The 19,106-nt window shown below is 40.9% G+C and overlaps 2 protein-coding genes and 1 pseudogene across 4 annotated transcripts in view; 1 reads left to right on the top strand and 2 right to left on the bottom strand.

The window, feature by feature from the left end:
* Nucleotides 1–19,106, bottom strand: part of plpp5 (phospholipid phosphatase 5) — a 207,390-nt gene that overhangs the window by 125,046 nt on the left and 63,238 nt on the right. The window lies entirely within an intron of this gene.
* LOC111970696 (ribonuclease inhibitor-like) lies at nt 351–6,530 on the top strand (annotated as a pseudogene).
* The window catches only part of LOC111970269 (transforming acidic coiled-coil-containing protein 1-like), a 43,713-nt gene continuing 33,062 nt past the window's right edge, over nt 8,456–19,106 (bottom strand). For both annotated transcript variants that reach the window (XM_023996921.2, XM_070445679.1), the window contains exons 12-13: nt 15,151–15,271; nt 8,456–10,289 (exon numbers count right to left, since the gene is read on the bottom strand). In XM_023996921.2, coding sequence (XP_023852689.1) covers nt 10,221–10,289; nt 15,151–15,271 — 190 coding nt within the window. In that variant the 3' untranslated portion in view covers nt 8,456–10,220. The remainder of the gene's footprint in view (nt 10,290–15,150; nt 15,272–19,106) is intronic.

Genomic DNA, 19,106 nt, shown 5'->3' with positions numbered 1-19,106 from the left:
AATCTCTACCTAGATAGAGCACAACCAACAAATAATATTATAGGCTACAGTAATTATTCTAGTAAAATAATACTATTAAAGGGTAAAACAGGTGCTTATGCAAACGTGAACATTTGTTTCACTAGACTGTGACCAAGTTTATTGATTCAACATTGAGAAGGCAACAGTCTTTATTATGAGGCTCAGGCTAAGACACAGATGCATACACAGGAGGCGGATAAAGTCAGTTCTGGGAAGACTAGGAAAAACTAGAGCACAGGAAACACGGGAACACGCTGATAGGACTTGACAGGACAAGACGAACTCGCAACAGACAAACAGGAAACGCAGGTATAAATACACAGGGGATAATGAAGGGAGATATGAGACACCAGGTGGGGGGTCAAGACAAGTACAAAGACAGGTGAAACAGATCAGGGTGTGACACTTTATCATTGACCTTGGATCCGAGATATAAATAATTGACAAACATGAGAAGAGAACAAGAATCACAGAAACTGCAACAAAAAAAACAAATTAGAAATGTAAATATAAATGTCATAGAAAAGGCATTCCATATTCCCAAATGATCCCCATGTTGATGATTGTATTGTGCTTCATTGTATTTTCCTTCAAATGTTGTGTTTTATGACCATCATAAGACCTTCTGTATTGTTTTATTCGACTGTAAAATGCTGGATGTCTTTGGTTATAGGTTCAATAAGTGTCGCTGAGGAGAGAGAGAGAGAGAACAGGGGCACTGTCTCTAAAATTAATCTCTCTGGGGAACATGAAACCAACACAAAAGCTAAAAGGTGGGAGGAAAGGGAGAGAGAAAGAAAGAGAAAGAGTGTGTGTGCGTTTCCAAGCGTGCGTGTGTTTTTGTACACTGTTTTGTACAGCCAAAATGTATGTGAGCTTGTACATTATCATTAGACAGCATGCATTAGAGACTGAAGGTCTCTGTGGTGTTGAAGCCCAATGCAGCAGGAAACCAGACTCACCTGTTCCCAGCTGTGTCCATGAAGAGTGACCAGTCTATGGGATGACCAGACGTATTCAGAAAGGGAGACGGTTCTAATGAACAAAGGTATGAGGGCTGTATTTTATGTAAAATATGCCCATGTGAAATTCATTAACGTTCAGGTTTGGGGAGTAACTGATTACATGTAATCTGATTTCCAAAAAGAACAGCTAAAATGTTGTAATCAGATTACAGATACTTTTGAAAAACTGGATGATTACTTCTTGGATTACTTTTAAATTCAGAAAGGATGATTGCGGAAAAATACATTATGTCACTTTTCTGTTTTCTTAATGTCATTCAATTCGGGATTGAAAAAAGGTGCAAGTTTAAATTTGAGTGAGTCTGACCACAAGTCTGAGACTACTATGTTGACACACCAAACGCGTTTGATGGATCCTTTTTGTCTTCTTCTAATGCCTCTCAAGGAGAAAGTAATCCAAAAGTAATCAGATTGAGTTACTGAGTTTGGGTAATCCAAAAGTTCCATTACTGATTACAATTTTGGACAGGTACACTACCGTTCAAAAGTTTGGGGTCACTTAGAAATGCCCTTGTTTTGCTCAGTTGTGCACCGGGGCCTCCCACTCCTCTTTCTATTCTGGTTAGAGCTAGTTTGCRCTGTTCTGTGAAGGGAGTAGTACACAGGGTTGTACGAGATCTTCAGTTTCTTGGCAATTTCTGGCATGGAATAGCCGCAATTTCTCAGAACAAGAATAGACTGACGACTTTCAGAAGAAAGTCCTTTGTTTCTGGCCATTTTGAGCCTGTAATCGAACCCACAAATGCTGATGCTCCAGATACTCAACTAGTCTAAAGAAGGACAGTTGTATTGCTTCTTTAATTAGGACAACAGTTTTCAGCTGTGCTAACATAATTGCAAAATGGTTTTCTAATGATCAATTAGCCTTTTAAAATGATAAACTTGGATTAGCTAACACAACGTGCCATTAGAACACAGAAGTGATGGTTGCTGATAATGGGCCTCTGTGCACCTATGTAGATATTCCATAAAAAATCTGCCGTTTCCAGCTAAAATAGTCATTTACAACATTAACAATGTCTACACTGTATTTCTGATCAATTTGATGTTATTTTTATGGGGGAAAAGTTGCTTTTCTTTCAAAAACAAGGACCTTTCTAAGTGACCACAAACTTTTGAACGGTTGTGTAACTGTAACTGATCAAATTTAGAAAGTAACTTACCCAACCCTGTGTGCATGTGTGTGCGAGTATGTGTGTGTTTTTGTGTGTACAGCGTAGCCTACAGTTCAATAAATCAATCAATCAAATGTATTGATAAAGCCCTTCTTACATCAGCTGATGTCACAAAGTGCTGTACAGAAACCCAGCCTAAAACCCCAAACAGCAAGCAATTCAGGTGTAGAAGCACGTTGTATATGTACAGTTCCGTTGTATATGACATCAACATTAGACAGCATCAATTAGAGACTCAAGGTCTGTCTGAGTTGAAGCCCAATCCAGCAGGAAAGACCAGATTCACCTTTTCCCAGCTGTGTGTCCATGAAGAGTGACCAGTCTATGTCCCATTGACTATATGTATTCAGAAAGGGAGACGGTTCTACTGAACAAAGGTACGAGAGCTGTATTACACAGGTAGGCCATCCAGACATAACTTGGTACACAAAATACTGAACATTCTACTTTTTATTTAGACTGAATGGGTATAATCTTAGAGTTGTTGCACTTTTCTGGCCCCGACTCTCAGCTCAAACTCCTCACAAATGAGAGAGCTGAACCTGAGTGACAACAACCTGCAGGATTCAGGAGTAAAGCTGCTCTCTGCTGGACTGGAGAGTCCACACTGTAAATTGGAGACACTAAGGTCAGTATTCATGTATTTTTTAAACAAATGAATATAGTTCAACGTGTTTATATAGGGCAATACAAACCTAATATATTTGGTCATGAGAATTGAGCTTCACTGCTCCCAATCTACATAATGATAGAAAAATCCAACCTCAAAAAGAATCAGCATCCTTGTCATGTTTGTTATAGGAAGAGGTGTATGAACTCAAATCAATGTACAATAAACCACTCATTTGCTTTTGTAAAATGTTCATTGTGATTGTTCAGCTGACACAAAAAAAGATAGCTGCCACACTCCCTCTCGATCTTAGCACTATGTGTATAAAATAATTTAGTGTTACTGGTGTTACTGTTTAGTATCTATCCTGTTGCCTAGTCACTTTATCCCTACCTATATGTACATAGGTACCTAAATTACTTCGTACCCCTGCACATTGACTCGGTACTGGTACCCCCTGTATATAGCCAAGTTATCGTTACTCATTGTGTATTTATTACTTGTGTCATCATTTGTATATTTCTCAATTTTTTCTCTCTGCATTGTTGGGAAGGGCCCGTAAGGAAGCATTTCACTGTTAGTCTAATTTGATTTGATATGCTACATGTAGAAATCATGATACTGTAACGTCCGGGGTGTAGTGGGTGAGAAGTCAGGCACAGGAAGCAGAGAGTTCAGGGTAGTGCTATTCCTTTTAATGCACAAAAACCGGTGGACATAAACCAACCCCACGAAACACAGGGCGCACACCAAAACAAATGCCCCAAACACGTGGGGACTTAAACAGTCCAGCAAAACCCATAGAAATGGGAACCCCGTAATTCACAGACGTGTACACACGTACACCAAACAATCCTCCACAAACAGCAGCCCGACTAATCAGCCTAAAACACAAACAGGTGCAACCAATAAACAGAAAGGGGAAAAGGGATTAGTGGCAGCTAGTAGGCCGGTGACGACGACCGCCGAGCGCCACCCCAACAGGAAGGGGAGCCACCTTCGGTAGGAGTTGTGACAGATACACTCTCTACAGGCTGTCAGGCTGCCTGGTCACAGAGGAAGGCTGTGCTTCTCTGGTCTCAGCTCTCAGGTCAAATCCCTCCCATCTGAGAGAACTGGACCTGAGCTACAACCACCCAGGAGACTCATGATTAAAGCTGATCTCTGCAGGACTGGAGGATGGAAAAACTGGAAAAACTCAAGTATGTTGAGGGTTTGTGTCAATCTGTTTTCATGTTACACACAGGTAGACCATGTGTGTGGAGGCAACTGTGGGAAGCACAACTCATAATAATGTCTGGAACGGAGCGAATGGAATGGCATCAAACCATGTGTTTGATGGATTTGATACCATTCCACCTATTCCGATCCAGCCATTACCACGAGCCCGTCTTCCCCAATTAAGGTGCCACCAACCTCCTGTGGTGTGTGTGTGTTTGCGCATACGTGTGTAAGTAAGTGTGATACTGAATCATGGTTTGTTTTTTCCCTACAGTGTTGAGTGATGACTGCTTTGAGGAATAACTTACTGTGTATAGCTAAAATGTATTGAGATGAAACTTGAGATTGATCTGAAACCACAAAGATTCTGATTCAAGTTCCAGATTGTTCCTTCCTGGAATAAACATTCTGGAATTATTGATTACAGCAAAAGAATGAAGGAGTGCTGAATGCAGAGTTCGGTCTACAGTCAGACATCAGCTAATTATTCATGATGCGATACGTAGCTGGAGAGCAATAATCTATGGTTTGCTCGATTCCATAAATATGATTTGTAATATTATAGCAAATGATGGGGCAAACCCGGGCCACTAGTGTGAAAGGCAAACACCCAACACATCATCACTCAAATAGGGTTAACCCACTTGGTAGGAACTGTAACGTGGTTCATATCGGTATACTGCCCTCTCACATCCCCGTGCTTTGACCACATTAGCCCCCCAACACGTCTGGCCGTGTGTTCCAATGGCCTCACAGCCACCATCTGACACTGATGCAGAAAACAGCGGGGCAGGGAAGCTAACCTTGGTCGCTGCTGTGAAAGCCAATCACTCTACACATTGAGCCGAAAGGGTTAACCCACTTGGTGGGAATTGTAACTTATTCCTACTTGAATTATAATTGTATTCCCAACACAATATGTTTTGTCTTGTTTTCACCATCAGATGCCTGTGAGCTCACACTGGACCCAAACACAGCATTGTCGTGTCTTTGGCATCATTAAAACTGAAGACTTATTTATCAAATAAATCTCTGTAATTATTCTTACGCGATTAAACTGATTAATCATGTAACTGTAATTAACTAGGAAGTCGTGGCACCAAGGAAAATATTCAGATTACAAAGTTATAATTTTCCTAATATAACTTTCAGATATTTTAATATCTGATCAATTAGTCTTCGAATTAATTAATTATTATTAATCCATAACGTCAGTGCTTCATATTTCACACGTCGTAATGTGTGTATGCTGCACGGAACCCAGTCTTCCCGCACTATGGAGTCTATGTCAATACAATTCAATTGTCTTAAAATCATTTATTTACTAACTAAGTATTTCAACAGAAATGCATCACACAACAAACAAAATAGATGTTTACAAAGAAATGATAGGGGGATGTGCCTAGTGGGCTAAACTGGTATGGCGGCTTGTTTAGAGTGATAATTATAACAATTGAAATGCTAATTCTTTGCACATGAAGCTCACTCATTCGGAACAATTGCAATCAAATATATATTTACGCTCAGTGTGTCGTCGGGATCTCTATTGAGAAGTTTTGTTTCTGTGGAGAGTCTGTCCGCCCTCTCTCTCTCTCTGTCCGTGGTTAGAATGGATAGTTCATAGTGACATTCATTCATGTCGTTATGGAATAGATGTTTCAGCGGTTGTCGGTCTTCGCGCAATGATACCGAATTCCTAGCTGCAGACTAGTAATTAATATCAAAGACTTGTTCTTATTCTGTCGTATCGATTAGTCTAAGAGTTAACCACATGGTATGCTTAAAAGATTCAGGAATCTACTCAAACCTTAGGTTTATGGTCTCCTCTCAAACCTTGGCCCTCTTGTTATTGAGGTAAGCTGGTCTGGTGATAGAAAATCCGGGTGGGGGTTTTATTCGGAAGGGCAGAAAAGGGCCTGTCCCAGGACCATAACTGTGCTCATGGGCGGTCTCTCTGATTTAGTTAAACTCCAAAGGGAATTGGAGTTTACTTCATTAAACAGTCCAAATCACATTACACAATTTCACAAACAGTATCATCCTCACTCATTCATCTTATACAACAATTAGATGTAAGCCTCATATTGAGGCTATTGTATAAGCAGCGTTATGGTAATGTGGCCGTATTGTCTCCCATGAGTTTCACAAAATTGTACCAAACGGACCAGTTCGTAGCTGGATTCTTCACCGATCTTTTATACCTTCTCCAGAACATAAATGTTGTTCGGACCTCAAGTTCTGTGAGGTGGAAGAAATTCCTTTATTCTCTCTATGAAAACCTACTCTCTCTCTATACTGTGGCCATGAGGAGATAATCTCCTCCAGGAATTTATGACCTCTCTGACCACAGCAGCCTGGTTGTAGGAGACAGAGAGAGGGGGATGGTGCTCGCTGTACACAGAGGGCAACGTCATGACAGCATGCAGAAAGCTCATTCTGTCTGAGGAGAAACAGAAAGGTGACATGGGTGGAAGATGAGTGCCGTATCCTGATCACCTAGACAGATTTAAAGACTGGCCAATGGTGCTGTGTAGAGAGGGTCTTACTGGGCACTGTTACTGGGGAGTAGAGTGCAGTGGGAAAACAGTTGATATAGCAGTGACCTATAAATGAAACAACTCTTTAAATGTCTATGTGCTTGGACACACAATAACATATCTTGGATTCTGGGATGCTATAGTGAAAGTTACATTTGCTAGGCACAATGATAATCGCAATACCATGTGTGTCCCCTCCTCCAAAAGAGTAGGAGTGTATCTGGACTGACTGGCTGGCACTCTGTCCATCTACAGCGTCTCTTCTGACACACTGACCCACCTGCATGCATTCCACATTCACTGAGCCTCTACCCAGGGTTTATGGTTGGGCTTTCAATGTCAAATAGCCTCCTAGGACACCTGAGTCAAACTTCTGTTCAAGTGGAATGAGATATGTGACATGAGATACGTTTCCCTGTAGGCACGGAAGCATGCACACACACACACACACACACACACACACACACACACACACACACACACACACACACACACACACACACACACACACACACACACACACACACACACACACACACAACACACACACACCACAGTCATTCATTTTTGAAATCAGAGATGTGCTTGTTATTGCTTTAATTCCCTGGTGGTTACACTGTAAATATTGCCATTTGTTTAATGTTTATTTGTCAAATGTCAACACAATTCAGTTTTTTTTATGAACTAACTTACACTTGAGTGGAATTTAGATGTCACAGATTTTACTGAAGCAAGCACACTAAAATTATAAGTATATTTACAGTACCAGTCAAAAGTTTGGACACACCTACTCATTCAAGGGTTTTTCTTTATTTTACTATTTTTACATTGTGAATAATCAACACTATGAAATAACACATATGGAATCATGTAGTAACCAAAAAAGTGTCAAACAAATCAATTTAGATTCTTCAAAGTAGCCACCCTTTGCCTTGATGACAGCTTTGCACACTCTTGGCATTCTCTAAACCAGCTTCACGAGGTAGTCACCTGGAATGCATTTCAATTAACAGGTTAAAAGTAAATTTTGTTCAAAGTTAATTTGTGGATTTTGTTGTGTGTTATAATTTATTTATAATTCAAGGCACACTTAACCAGCATGGCTACCACAGCATTCTGCAGCGATACACCATCCCATATGGTTTGCGCTTAGTGGGACTATCATTTGTTTTTATACAGGACAATGACCCAACACACCTCCAGGCTGTGTAAGGGCTATTTCACCAAGAAGGCCAGTGATGGAGAGCTACAACAGATGACCTGGCCTCCACAATCACCCGACAACCCAATTGAGATTCTTTGGGGTGAGTTGGACCACAGAGTGAAGGAAAAGCAGCCAACAAATGCTCAACATATCTGATAACTCCTTCAAAACTGTTGGAAAAGCATTCCAGGTGAAGCTGGTTGAGTTAATGCCAAGAGTGTGCTGTCATCAAGGAAAAGGGTGGCTGTTTTGAAGAATCTAAAATATATAATATATTTTGATTTGTTTAACACTCTTTTTGTTACTACATGATTCCATATGTGTTATTTCATAGTTTTGATGTCTTCACTATTATTCTACAATGCAGCAAATAGTAAAAATAAAGAAAAACCCTTGAATGAGTAGGTGTGTCCAAACCATTGACTGATACTGTATACAGTATATAACAATATTTTGTTTTAAATAATCATTTCATACTTCACTGGCATTTTGATGGACAATTCTGAACGTGTTATGACACTGTTGAAGTTGACTATCACTGAGTGTTATTGAAGCAAGACCCAGAAATGATTTGATATTGAGATAAAAATGGCTCCATTGAACCTTTAAGCTTAAGGCACAATGTCTGCTGTCCAGTGCGCTACATAGTTCACAGTATAACATTAATCATGATAACCTTTATTCAGGGAATGCCTTCTACACACAATATACAGTATATCATACACTATAATAAATCCTCTTTACAAATACTGCCATTAAAATAAAATTATTTTCATACAATATAAAATGTACACATTATGGCAGCTATAGACATTTAAAAGCAGCTTCAAACAGCCTTTGATTTGGCAAAATAATAACATTTGGCAGTGGATTGTACTGTACTGATGATGATGATGTTGATCCATGAAATAGGTACGATAAGGCAAAGACTCCCAAACGATGACCCAGGTAGGACCTCATCTGGGCTTCTCCAACTTCCATGTCCACATACTATAGGTCCTTGTAGTCCTAAAGGGTAGTTTGGAACTGGCCCTATATATTGTTATAACATTAGGCAAACAGTTGTTATGCTGGCCAACCAGTTTGCTTTTTGATAGCTCTGAGAACATCTATCTAAACAAGCATCCACACCTGCATTGAAACAGTTTACAGATCCATCATAATCTCTAATAATAACTGGTATTGAGCAACACAGGGGGGAACATTTGGCAACACAAGTATTATGGTGATGATGGAAAACATTTGTCTTGTTTTCCCAAGGCCTAGAGAGAAACTTAACTGTGGCTGTGCTGCAGAGAGCCAATCAATGTAACCACAGCTCCCTATGCTGTGTCTAGCTAAAATAAAGAAGAAAAAACCACATGGCAGTTTCAACCCATTCTTAAAGAGAGTGAAACTAAAAGGATTACAGGGTATGTCATTACTCCATTGCTAGATTTGTTAAGCTGTTCGTGTAATACTATGTGCTATGATGAGGTCAGAGAATAGTGCTCTTTAGTTATAGGCTACATGGGCTAAGCGGTAAAACACAAGGAATATGGATTGAAGCCTATATATTGTCTATATATTGTCCCATGATCAAAAACAAATATGTGATTTATACTAGCATACCTAAAGAAAGGGAGCAAACAAACACACAAAACAACAGAAGATCAAACGAGATGAGACAGAAATGGAATATAATCAACAACAACAACAAACTTGAATAGCAGCAGGATGAAGTGTAAACCTGTTGAACACAAGTAAATACAAAAAGAGAGCCACCAACTGTATCAAAAGAATTTCCCTCACACCCTATCTGGAACACAGGTCTCTGTCTCTTCTGACAACACTGATAATCCATGATGTCGTACACGATAATCCATGATGTGGTACACGATAATCCATGATGGGGCACACACATTACAAACACACCGTACACACAGTACGCAACACAACAGGTTACTAGCTACTAGTTCCTTCACATAGTTTCACTTACAATAAGTAGAAATCGACAGTAAGGTCCATACCTTAACTTGACCTTCATTTACCTAATTTATCCAAAAGTTAAGATTTGGCCCTACATGCGCATCAAAGTTCAACATTGAACATTACAAATTGCCATGTCAATACTTAATTGGTTATAATAAATTAAAAAAAAAATAATTATATATATATATATATATATATATATATATACACACACACATTGCTGTTTCGCTGTTTATTTGTTCCAATCTGAAACAATAGGGGTGACTATTGCAGTCACTCGCTGTGTGTTTGAGTAATAATAGCAGAGACGTGTTCAGATTGTATAGAAGTGTGTACAGTAATTTACCAGCTAGCTGCAGTGGGGATGGTTAGGCCTTGGCTGCAATGGTAAGGCAGAGGGGAGAGAAGTTGGTGGAACAGTACATCCAACAACTCCAACGTTTATGATTTCAGGTATCAGTCTGATGTCCCGAGCTTTGCTATTAGTTCATCACAGATCTTTGTGAGCTCCTCGATTTCTTGATTCTGGTTAGAACAGAGAGAGCAGAGAGATTGTTCAATCAAGGTACAAATGTGCAATTCTGCACTTCTCATTGAAACCCTAGATAACTAATTAGATGGCTTGGTTATTATTTTACTATCAGTGATTCTTACCTTCTGATAGAGGGGTTCGCTTGTCATTGGAAGCCACCGATAAGTAACACAATTATTGTATCCAGTTATGTATCCAGTCTTTTACTATAAATTACTTTTACAGTAGGGTTGAAATGCGGGAACCCGGTTACCGAGATTTACTCAAATTTACCGAAATGTACTGCACAAATCCCCTCCTTTCTCCCGGGATAAATAACTACGAGAAACCGGTAAATTATAATAAATTATTTATATGAACAGCATGATGTGGAATGTAACTGTTAAATTATGTGAGATGTCTAAATCTGGATTCTCTATGGCCTCTGTGGTCACTGCATGATGAATCATAAAAACTCAGGCTTGGGACCAACAACCCATCTCAGTTTGTAGACCTATCATCTCATCATGATAACTTGTTTTATTGTGACAGGTAGACCTACATTTGATGCAGCATAGCATATGCTACAGTAATATAAATACCGAATGTGCATCTAATTTACACATCTCCATCTGGCTTTTGGGGATCAATTTATTTTTTAATTGTAAAGATTTTTAATTTTTTTATTGCAGCTGCAAGGTTTTAAAACACTCCTATATTGTTGCTTTAAATCAGTGGACGAGCAAGCACTCTCTCGCAGATTTTCTCTCTCTCCATCAATTCCATTCAAATTGCATCCAAAATAGATAATCCTGTTCAAGATTGATATGCAGTGCATTCGGAAAGTATTCAGACCCTTTGACTTTTTCAACATTTTGTTACATTASAGACTTATTCTAAAAATTATTAAATAAAAAATTRTCCTTATCAATCTACACACAACAACCCATAATGACAAAGCGAAAACAGATTTTTAGACATGTTAGCAAATTTATGAAAAAAAATATATATATATWTWTTTTTTTACATAACTATTCAGACCCTTTGCTATGAGACTCGAAATTGAGCTCAGGTGCATCCTGTTTCCCTTGATCATCCTTGAGATGTTTCTACAATCTGATTGGAGGCCACCTGTAGTAAATTAAATTGATTGGACATGATTTGGAAAGGCACACACCTGTCTATATAAGGTCCCACAGTTGACRGTGCATGTCCGAGCAAAAACCAAGCCTAGAGGTCAGAGGAATTGTCCGTAGACAATCACGGACTACAAAGGGAAAACCAGCCACATCRCGGACACCGACGTCTAGCATCCAGACAAGCTAAACACCTTCTTCGCCTGCTTTGAGGATAACACAGAGCCACCAAAGAGTCCCGCTACAAAGGACTGTGGGCTCTCCTTCTCCGTGGCCGACGTGAGTAAGACATTTAAGCGTGTTAACCCTCGCAAGGCTGCCGGTCCAGACAGCATCCCTAGCCACATCCTCAAAGCATGTGCAGTCCAGCTGGCAGGAGTGTTTATGGACATATTCAATCTCTCCCTATCCCAGTCTGTTATCCCCACATGCTTCAAGATGTCCACCATTGTTCCTGTATTCAAGAAAGCTAAGGTAACTGAACTAAATGACTATCGCCCCATAGCACTCACTTCCGTCATCATGAAGTGCTTTGAGAGACTAGTCAAGGAGCATATCACCTCTACCTTACACCCTAGACCCACTTCAGTTTGTTTACCGCCCCAACAGATCCACAGACGATAGATTCGCCATCGCACTGCACACTGCCCTATCCCATCTGGACAAGATGAATACCTATGTAAGAATGCTGTTCATTGACTATAGCTCAGCATTCAACACCATAGTACCCTCAAAGCTCATCAATAAGCTCGAGGCCCTGGGTCTGAACCCCGCCCTGTGCAACTGGGTCCTGCACTTCCTGAAGGGCTGCCCCCAGGTGGTGAAGGTAGGAAACAACACCTCTACTTTGCTGATCCTCAACACTGGGGCCCCACAAGGATATGTGCTCAGCCCCCTCCTGTACTCCCTGTTCACCCATGACTGCATGGCCACGCACACCTCCAACTCAATCATCAAGTTTGCAGACAACACAACAGTAGTAGGCCTGATTACCAACAATGACGACAGCCTACAGGGAGGAGGTGAGGGCCCTGGGAGTGTGGTGCCAGGAAAATAACCTCTCACCCAACGTCAACAAAACAAAGGAGATGATCATGGACTTCAGGAAACAGCAGAGGGRCCGCAGTGGAGAAGGTGGAAAGCTTCAAGTTCCTCTGCGTACACATCACGGGCAAACTGAAATGATCCACCCACACAGACAGTGTGGTGAAGAAGGTGCAACGGTGCCTCTTCAACCTCAGAAGGCTGAAGAAATTTGTCTTGGCACCTAAAACCCTCACAAACTTTTAGAGATGCACAATTGAGAGCATCTTGTCGGGCTGTATCACCACCTGGTACGGCAACTGCCTCGCCCGCAACCGCAAGGCTCTCCAGAGGGTGGTGCGGTCTGCCCAACGCATCATCGGGGGCAAAGTACCTGCCCTCCAGGACACCTACAGCACCTGATGTCACAAAGACCAAAAAGATCATCAAGAACAACAACCACCCGAGCCACTGTCTGTTCACCCCGCTATCATCCAGAAGGCGAGGTCAGTACAGGTGCATCAAAGCTGGGACCGAGAGACTGATAAACAGCTTCTATCTCGAGGCCATCAGACTTCTAAATAGTAATCACTAGCACATTAGAGGCTGCTGCCCTAKACATAGAATTGAAATCACTGGCCACTTTAATAATTGGAACACTAGTCACTTTAATAATGTTTATATATTTTGCGTTACTCATCTCATATGTATATACTGTATCTTAGTCTATGCTGCTCTGACATTGCTCTTCCAAATATTTATACATTCTTAATTCCATTCCTTTACTTTAGATTGTGTGTATTGTTAGACATTACTGCACTGTTGGAGCTAGAAACACAAGCATTTCGCTACACCCGCCATAACATCTGCTAAACACTATGTGACAAACAAAACAAGACTCTTCCTAGAGCTGGCAGCCAGTAGCTTGTAGTGTCATACCCAAGAACAAGGTGCTTCAACAAAGTACTGAGTAAAGGATCTGAATACTTATGTAAATGTGATATTTCAGTTTTTATTTTTTATAAATTTGCTAAAATGTCTAAACCTATTTTTTGTTTTGTCATTATGGGGTATTGTATGTAGATTGATGAGGGGGAAAAAACTATTGAATCAATTTTAGAATAAGGCTGTAACATAACACTGTGGAAAAAGTAAAGGGGTCTGAATACTTTCCGAATGCCTATATATAGATGTCCTAGTCTACCTTTTTCAGGTAATAGTTTCAATGCAGTATTAGCCTTATATTTACATAATGAATGGGGGTTATGCATAATAAGCTTCTAACTCATAGCCTCTGTCTCTTGCGCAATACGCACGCACCTGTGCTCTGCTGGTCTCTCGCTGTAAAAAAAGGCTCCTTAGCGCTTGGAGTCCTATGCAGGAAAAGCTAGACTAGAATAGCTTGCTGGGCATTTTTTGTTGTTGCATTTCTTACACCAATAAACTATTCGAAGAGTGGCGCAAGCTCTTGTATGCTGAATGTTAAATACAGCAGCCAATAGAACTCAGGGGTAGTCTGAAAGAAGAGCGAACGCACGATGGCGGTAGGCTATTTATTCAGATCCATAACCATTCAAACCTCTTGAAGAGAATTGAAAGCCTTCTGCATCTCATTCTAGTCCTATATTATTCAAGGATGTCATTACAATGATGAAGACAAGGACAACGAAACTTATTTAATTTAACTGTTGCGAGAAAGGAATGAAACAACACTAGAGAGAGAAAGAGGTAGGCTAATAACATTAGGGGAAATATTATGAACAATTAAAATCAAATTCGCTAGCCTATACTTGTAACTTTGTAGGCCGCATGTGCTGCAACAGAATTGCATTTTCTCTCAGCTTTATCATGGTTTGAACGAGGTGTGTAATTTCATTCCATTTAATACAGTGCAATACAGTTCACACTCAAAAAGTTTACTCGAGCTTGATTCATTTATTTACCCATTGCATAGCTACATCTACTGTATGTGCTTTTATGTTTTTCTGTTGTGCATAATGTGCGGTAGCTGTATTTGATAATGGCACAATCATTTGGCCTTTTTTGGGCTTGGGCTAAATGATCACTAAATGATAACGTCTTTAATAATGTAGGGCTCATAAATGTATTTAGTCAGGCTCAGGTTGCATCAGGGTTGAATTTTCGACCAAAGCTCTAATCAAATCCAGACATAAATGTCACCTTCTGACCTTAGTTCCTTTTTTATGTCTTTATTTTAGTTTGGGCAGAGCGTGAGTTGGGGTGGGCATTCTATGTTGTTTCTCTATGTTTTGTTCTGTTGTTCTATTTCTATGTGTTTGGCCTAGTATGTTTCTCAATCAGAGGCAGGTGTCAGTCGTTGTCTCTGATTGGGAGCCATATTTAGATAGCCTGTTTTTCATTGTGTTTTGTGGGTGGTTGTTTCCTGTGTCTGTACCATACGGGACTGTTTCGATTTTCGTTTGTTCTTTCACGTTGTTATTTTTGTAGTGTTCAATTTTACATATTAAAATGGACACTTACCACGCTGCAAATTGGTCCGATATCTCTTACTCCTCGTCAGAAGAAGAGGAAAGTCGTTACAATAAACCTATTTATATGATTTATAATGCTTTTGAATGACACCTGCGGTTTTAGCGGGAAATACCAGGTTACCCGGGAGGAAAGTGATTTATTCTCGGGATGTATTCAACCCGATTCTACAGACATATTTCCCCAAGTGGAGTAAGTCAAGTACCTTCTGGTGGAGGGCTCTCTCCAAGGAGTCCACCTTCATCTGCTCTTTCCTCAGGCTGGCATGAAGAGCCACGCTCTCTGAGTCGGCCTTGGAGCGCACCTGGGCTATGTCTTCATTAGCCCTGCAACACAGCAGAGAGATAAACGTTAGAGAAAGAAAATAGTGAAAAATAAAAGACCTCCAAAGGAAGATCTCTTCCCTCCACTGTGTACTGTACCCAATGAACAATAGGCAAGATGATAGCAATATACACAACATGACCAAAAGTATGTGGACACCTGCTAGTCGAACATCTCATTCCAAAATCATGGGCATTAATATGGAGTTGGTCACCCCTTTGCTGCTATAACAGCCTTACTCTTCAGGGAAGGCTTTCCACTAGATGTTGGAACATTGATGAAGGGACTTGCTTCCATTCAGCCACAAGAGCATTAGTGAGGCCTGGCTCGCAGTTGGCGTACAAATTCATCCCAGAGGTGTTTGATGGTGTTGAGGTCAGGGCTCTGTGCAGGCCCGTCAAGTTCTTCCACACCGATCTCGACAAATCATTTGTGTATAGACCTCGCKTTGTGCACGGGGGCATTGTCATACTGAAACAGGAATGGGCCTTCCCCAAACTGTTGCCACAAAGTTGGAAGCACAGAATCGTCTAGAATGTCATTGTATGCTGTAGCGTTAAGATTTCCCTTCACTGGAACTAAGGAGCCTAGCCCGAACCATGAAAAACAGCCACATACCATTATTTCTCCTCCACCAAACTTTACAGTTGGCACTATGCATTGGGGCAGGTAGGGTTCTCCTGGCATCCGCCAAACCACAATTTGTCCGTCCGACTGCCAGATGGTGAAGCATGATTCATCACTCCAGAGAACACGTTTCCACTGCGCCAGAGTCCAATGGCGGTGAGCTTTACACCACTCCAGCCGATGCTTGGCATTGCACATGGTGATCTTAGGCTTATGTGTGGCGGTTCGGCCATGGAAACCCATTTCATGAAGCTCCCGACAAACAGTTATTGTGCTGACATTGCTTCCAGAGGCAGTTTGGAACTCGATAATGAGTGTTGTAATAGGGGACATACAATGTTTACGTGCTTCAGCACTCAGCGGTCCCATTCTGCGAGCTTGTGTGGCTACCACTTCGCGGCTGAGTCGTTGTTGCTCCTAGATGTTTCCACTTCACAATAACAGCACTTACAGTTGACCAGGGCAGCTCTAGCAGGGCAGACATTTGACGAACTGACTTGTTGACGGTGCCAAGTTGAAAGTCACTGAACTCTTCAGTTTTTTAGTTTTTTATTTCACCTTTATTTAACCAGGTAGGCAAGTTGAGAACAAGTTCTCATTTACAATTGCGACCTGGCCAAGATAAAGCAAAGCAGTTCGACACATACAAACACCAGAGTTACACATGGAGTAAAACAAACATACAGTCAATAATACGTAGAAAAATAAGTCTATATACAATGTGAGCAAATAGGTGAGATAAGGGAGGTAAAGGCAAAAAAAGGCCATGGTGGCGAAGTAAATACAATATAGCAAGTAAAACACTGGAATGGTAGATTTGCAGTGGAAGAATGTGCAAAGTAGAGATGGAAATAATGGGGTGCAAAGGAGCAAAATAATAAGTAAATACAGTAGGGGGAGAGGTAGTTGTTTGGGCTAAATTATAGATGGGCTATGTACAGGTGCAGTAATCAGTGAGCTGCTCTGACAGCTGGTGCTTAAAGGGAGGGAGATAAGTGTTTCCAGTTTCGAAGATTTTTGTAGTCATTCCAGTCATTGGCAGCAGAGAACTGGAAGGAGAGGCGGCCAAAGGAAGAATTGGTTTTGGGGTGACCAAAGAGATATACCTGCTGGAGCGTGTGCTACAGGTGGGTGCTGCTATGGTGACCAGCGAGCTGAGATAAGGGGAACTTTACCTAGCAGGGTCTTGTAGATGACCTGGAGCCAGTGGGTTAGTGCCATCCAAAACGGATGGCACTATGATAGACTGCATCCAATTTATTGAGTAGGGTATTGGAGGCTATTTTGTAAATTACATTGCCGAAGTCAAGGATCAGTAGGATGGTCAGTTTACAAGGGTATGTTTGGCAGCATGAGTGAAGGATGCTTTGTTGCGAAATAGGAAGCCAATTCTAGATTTAACTTTGGATTGGAGATGTTTGATGTGAGTCTGGAAGGGGAGTTCAGTCTAACCAGACACCTAGGTATTTGTAGTTGTCCACATATTCTAAGTCAGAACCGTCCAGAGTAGTGATGTTGGACGGGCGAGCAGGTAGCGATCAGTTGAAGAGCATGCATTTAGTTTTACTTGTATTTAGAGCAATTGGAGGCCACGGAAGGAGAGTTGTATGGCATTGAAGCTCGTTTGGAGGGTTGTTAACAACGTGTCAAAGAAGGGCCAGAAGTATACAGAATGGTGTCGTCTGCGTAGAGGTGGATCAGAGACTCACCAGCAGCAAGAGCGACATCATTGATGTATACAGAGAAGAGAGTCGGTCCAAGAATTGAACCCTGTGGCACCCCCATAGAGACTGCCAGCGGCCGGACAACAGGCCCTCCGATTTGACACACTGAACTCTATCAGAGAAGAAACTAAGGCTATCGAGTCTGCCGATAAGGATGTGGTGATTGACAGAGTCGAATGCCTTGGCCAGGTCAATGAATACGGCTGCACAGTATTGTTTTCTTATCGATGGCGGTTAGGATATCGTTTAGGACCTTGAGCGTGGCTGAGGTGCACCCGTGACCAGCTCTGAAACCAGATTGCATAGGCGAGAAGGTATGGTGGGATTCGAAATGGTCGGTAATCTGTTTGTTGACTTGGCTTTCGAAGACCTTAGAAAGGCAGGGTAGGATAGATATAGGTCTGTAGCAGTTTGGGTCAAGAGTGTCCCCCCTTTGAAGAGGGGATGACGCAGCTGGTATCCAATCTTTGGGAATCTCAGACGACACGAAAGAGAGGTTGAACAGGCTAGTAATAGGGGTTCCAACAATGTTCGGCAGATCATTTTAGAAAGAACCGGTCCAGAATGTCTAGCCGGCTGATTTGTAGGGGTCCAGATTTTGAAGCTCTTTCAAGAACATCAGCTGACTGGATTTGGGAGAAGGAGAATGGGGAAGTTTTGGGCGAGTTGCTGTGGGGGTCAGTGCTGTTGACCGGGGTAGGGGTTAGAGGTCGACCGATTATGATTTTTCAATGCCGATACCGATCCGATTATTGGTGGACAAAAAAAGCCGATACCGATACCGATTATTGGTGGACAAAAAAAGCCGATACCGATTAATCGGCCGATTTATAAAAAAATATATTTTTTATATATATATCATACACACACACACATTTTTGTAATAATGACAATTGCAACAATACTGAATGAACAATGAACATTTTTATTTTAACTTAATATAATACATAAATACACGCACACAGCTCTGAAGTGACAATGATACTGAAGAGTCTGCTTAGGAGACAAATACTCTCAACTGTTTTGAATAAAATTAGAGTTTAAGTTACCTGTGATGAATGTTGAAAACAAAAACCTTAATTTCTATATGCAGGAAATCTTTATTTAATAATGGGCATGGTAAGAATTGACAACCAAAGTGCGAGTCATAATTCCCATGACACCTAGCAAATCTGAAAGCGGTTCCTTCATTATTGCATAGGATATTTTTAGATTCACTTAAAATAAGGTCTGTGTTTCGTGTAGGCTTACATCACCTGTGCCAATTTTATAACTGTGTAGATATCCATAGGACAAAGGTAACTCTGATCAATATTGGCTAAATATAAGCGAAGATAAAAAAAAAGATTGAAGAGTGGATTTATGAAAATATGTTGACAAACGTTACCTTATCCTAGTGAGAATTTACACGGGTATCAAAACGTCGAGCGGTTTAAGCCTGCACGAAACACAGACCTTATTTGAAGTAGATCAAGAAATTCTCTAT

The sequence above is a fragment of the Salvelinus sp. IW2-2015 genome, linkage group LG11 (genome assembly GCF_002910315.2).
Source record: "Salvelinus sp. IW2-2015 linkage group LG11, ASM291031v2, whole genome shotgun sequence".
Classification (NCBI taxonomy): Eukaryota; Metazoa; Chordata; class Actinopteri; order Salmoniformes; family Salmonidae; genus Salvelinus; species Salvelinus sp. IW2-2015.
This window is presented reverse-complemented; position numbering and strand designations above follow the sequence as displayed.